This window comes from Arachis hypogaea, chromosome 13 (assembly GCF_003086295.3).
Source record: "Arachis hypogaea cultivar Tifrunner chromosome 13, arahy.Tifrunner.gnm2.J5K5, whole genome shotgun sequence".
In the NCBI taxonomy this organism is placed as follows: Eukaryota; Viridiplantae; Streptophyta; class Magnoliopsida; order Fabales; family Fabaceae; genus Arachis; species Arachis hypogaea.
In genome coordinates, this window is record NC_092048.1 from 17,521,042 (window position 1) to 17,524,152 (window position 3,111).

At 46.7% G+C, this 3,111-nt stretch overlaps 1 protein-coding gene across 1 annotated transcript; it reads right to left on the reverse strand.

The window, feature by feature from the left end:
• Positions 1–899: 899 nt before the first annotated feature.
• LOC112732823 (uncharacterized) lies at positions 900–1,766 on the reverse strand. The gene has a single exon (XM_025781628.1). The coding sequence runs from the start codon at positions 1,764–1,766 to the stop codon at positions 900–902; it is 867 nt and encodes a 288-aa protein (XP_025637413.1).
• Between the last annotated feature and the right edge of the window lie 1,345 nt (positions 1,767–3,111).

Sequence of the window (3,111 nt, forward strand, 5' to 3'; positions counted from 1 at the left end):
CATGGCGAAGGCACATTTAAGTGGGTTGAGCCTCATGTCGTGTTGTCGGAGAGAGGCGAATACATTTTCCAGATCTCCTACGAGGTCGTTGGGTCGGGTGGTTTTTACTAAGATGTCATCGACGTATACTTCCACCGTTTTCCCTATGAGGTCACTGAATATCTTATTCATCAACCTTTGGTAGGTGGCCCCTGCGTTCTTCAATCCGAACGGCATTACCCTGTAGTAGTAGGTTCCCCCGGGCATTATGAACGATGTCTTCTCCTCGTCTGGCCGGTGCATCGGTATCTTATTGTAGCCAGAATAAGCATCCATGAAGCTCAGATACCGATATCCCGCCGCCGCGTCGACGAGCGCATCAATGTTGGGTAGGGGGTAGCAGTCCTTGAGGCATGCTTTGTTAAGATTGGAGTAATCCACACATATCCTCCATTTTCCATTGTGCTTTCTCACTAGAACTACATTCGACAACCAGGTTGAGTAGTCGAGCTCCCGTATAAATCCCTCTTCGAGGAGGCTGGTCGTCTGCCTGGCCACCTCCTCTGCTCTTTCATGTGACATCTTTCTTCTCCTCTGAACTACCGGTTTGGCCTCCGTCTTGACGGCCAAGTGGTGTGACATGAGTTGGGGGTCTATCCCCGGCATGTCAGCTGGCGTCCAAGCAAACAGGCCGCCGTTAGCCCTGATCATTTCCATTAGAGGTTCCTTTAGGTCGTGTGGGAGGTTTCTGTTCACGAAGGTGAACTTCTCCTCTGTGTCACCGACTCTGAATTTCTTTAAGTTTCCCTCCGGCTCGGGTCTGGGTTTGTCTTCGACTCTAGCGTCTAGGTTGGCAAGGAATACTCCTGATGCTTCCTTGGACTTCTTCCTTAATGAGAGACTGGCATTATCGCAAGCGACTACCGTTTCCAAGTCCCTTTTATGGATCCCACGAATCCATCATCAGCGATAAACTTCATTACCAGCATCTTCGTACTGACCACCGCCCCGAGATCGTTGATGGTCTTTCTCCCTAGGATGATGTTGTAGGCCGTAGAGTCTCGCAGAACCACGAACTCAGCCATTACCGATCTTCGCCCTTGTCCAAGTCCTACAAATATCGGCAGGGAGATTATCCCATCTGGTTTGATGAAGTGGTCGCCTAAGCCTACAACACCGTGCTGGTGGGTCTTTAGGTCGTCATCCCGTAGACCCAAGGCATCGAACCCATTGCGGAACATGATATTCGAGTCGGCCTCGGTGTCTACGAGGATCCGCTTGATGAGGCCGGTTCCCACTCTGGCCGTGATGACCATGGGGGGGCTTTCCGCGACCTCATCAAACCACTGGTCTTCCAGACCGAACGAGATGGGTGGAAACCTCCTAGAGCTTTGCGCGGAGGAGGAAACCGCCAAGACTTTGGTGTCTTTCTTGTGTGCCGACTTCGACCTAGGGGCGGCGTCTCTTGCCGTTACCACGTTCACTATGGTAAGGCCGTGTTCGTTGTCCTCCGTCTCGTGACGTCGCTTCACCGCGCGGGTCTTGTCCTCTCCTTTGCGGTCGCGATTACGTCTCCTTGGTTCCCTAATGAGGTGGGAGAATTCGGCCAGTTTCCCGTTCTGGGTCGCTTGTTCTAACGCGTCCTTCAGGTCGAAGCAATCCTGCATCTTATGTCCGTAGCCCTTGTGATAATCACAATAGAGGCTCTTGCTCCCCCTGGTTTGGTTCTTTAGGGACCGGGGCTTCGACAAAATTTCCTTCTCGGCTATCTGCTGATAAACTTCCATGATAGGGGCGGTGAGGGGGGTGTAATTGGTGAACTTCCCGACCCGAGGGAACGGCCTGGATGTCTTTCCTGGACCACCGTCTCTGGCATGCTCCTTCTGCCTTTCTCCACCCCGTGCTACCGAGGTTTATTGTAGGAAGGCTGCCGTTTATTGGCAGCCACGACTTGACTAACTTCTTCATCGTTGATGTATTCCCTGGCTACGCTTTGGATCTCCTACATCATCCACACCGATTTCGTGGTGAGATGCTTCCTGAAGTCCTCGTTCAGGAGTCCATTCATCAAACATAGGCTAGTGATGCGGGCGGAAATTGGCAAGTTAAGAATGATTATAAAATATGCGTTGCAAGTATAGTTCTCAACCAACCAGAAATCCGCTTATCAATTTAGAAGGGTGTCACAGAAATTAAAATTAAAATACTGGGAGTATGAATCCCAGGTCGTCTCCCAACGAGTTGCAGAAAAGTGTGCTATTTTATTAATCAGATGTTTTCAAAAAGGTTTGAGTTGAATGGCAGAAAATTAAATTAGAGAATTTATATGAATTTAAATAAAAGCCTTGACTGGGAGTTGATTAGCTAGAAGCCCTATTCTTGTTGGAGTACTCTCAAGATTAATTGACAATTGGGGGTTATTATGTTTAGTTGTCCCTTACTAAGTAAGGGAAAGTTAAACTAGTTGGAATGCTGTTTCTATCCACAGGTTCCAATCCGCTCTTGGGAGGATTGGTGTTAATGACCAGAGAGCAATCCAACAATAAACCCAATTACAATCTTTCTCTTGAGCATCCCAACTCAAAGGTTCCTTTCCATCAACTCCCCATCAAGTTAGGGAACTACTCGCTCATTGTAAATTTAAAATTCATAACATAAGAAAGGGAATTAAAAAAAGACATGATAAATAATGATTAAAGGGTTAATCAAAAATAAAAGTAATTCTTGTATTAATAAATGCTAAAATAATCCAATAGTAAAATTAAGTAAATTAAGGAACATGGAAGAGTAAGAGACAAGTAAAGAGAACGAACTAGAATGTCGAAGTCTTGATGAGGCAATAACTCTTCTCAATATCCCAATGCAAAAACAATGAAAATAACAAATCCTAAAAACTATGAATGTGTAGAGAGAAAACCTAGAGGAGAGAAAAACTAGATCTAAAAAAAAAACTAAAACTATGCGGAATGAATGTTGTTGTTAGTTTTTGCATGTTCTTTGGCTCTAGTCTGCTTTTCTGGGCCGAAAACTGGGTCAAAATAAGGCCCAAAATCGCCCCCAGCGATTCTGCAGATTATGCAGATCGCGCATGTCACGCGGACGCGTCATTCAGGCGAACGCGTCATTCGGCGT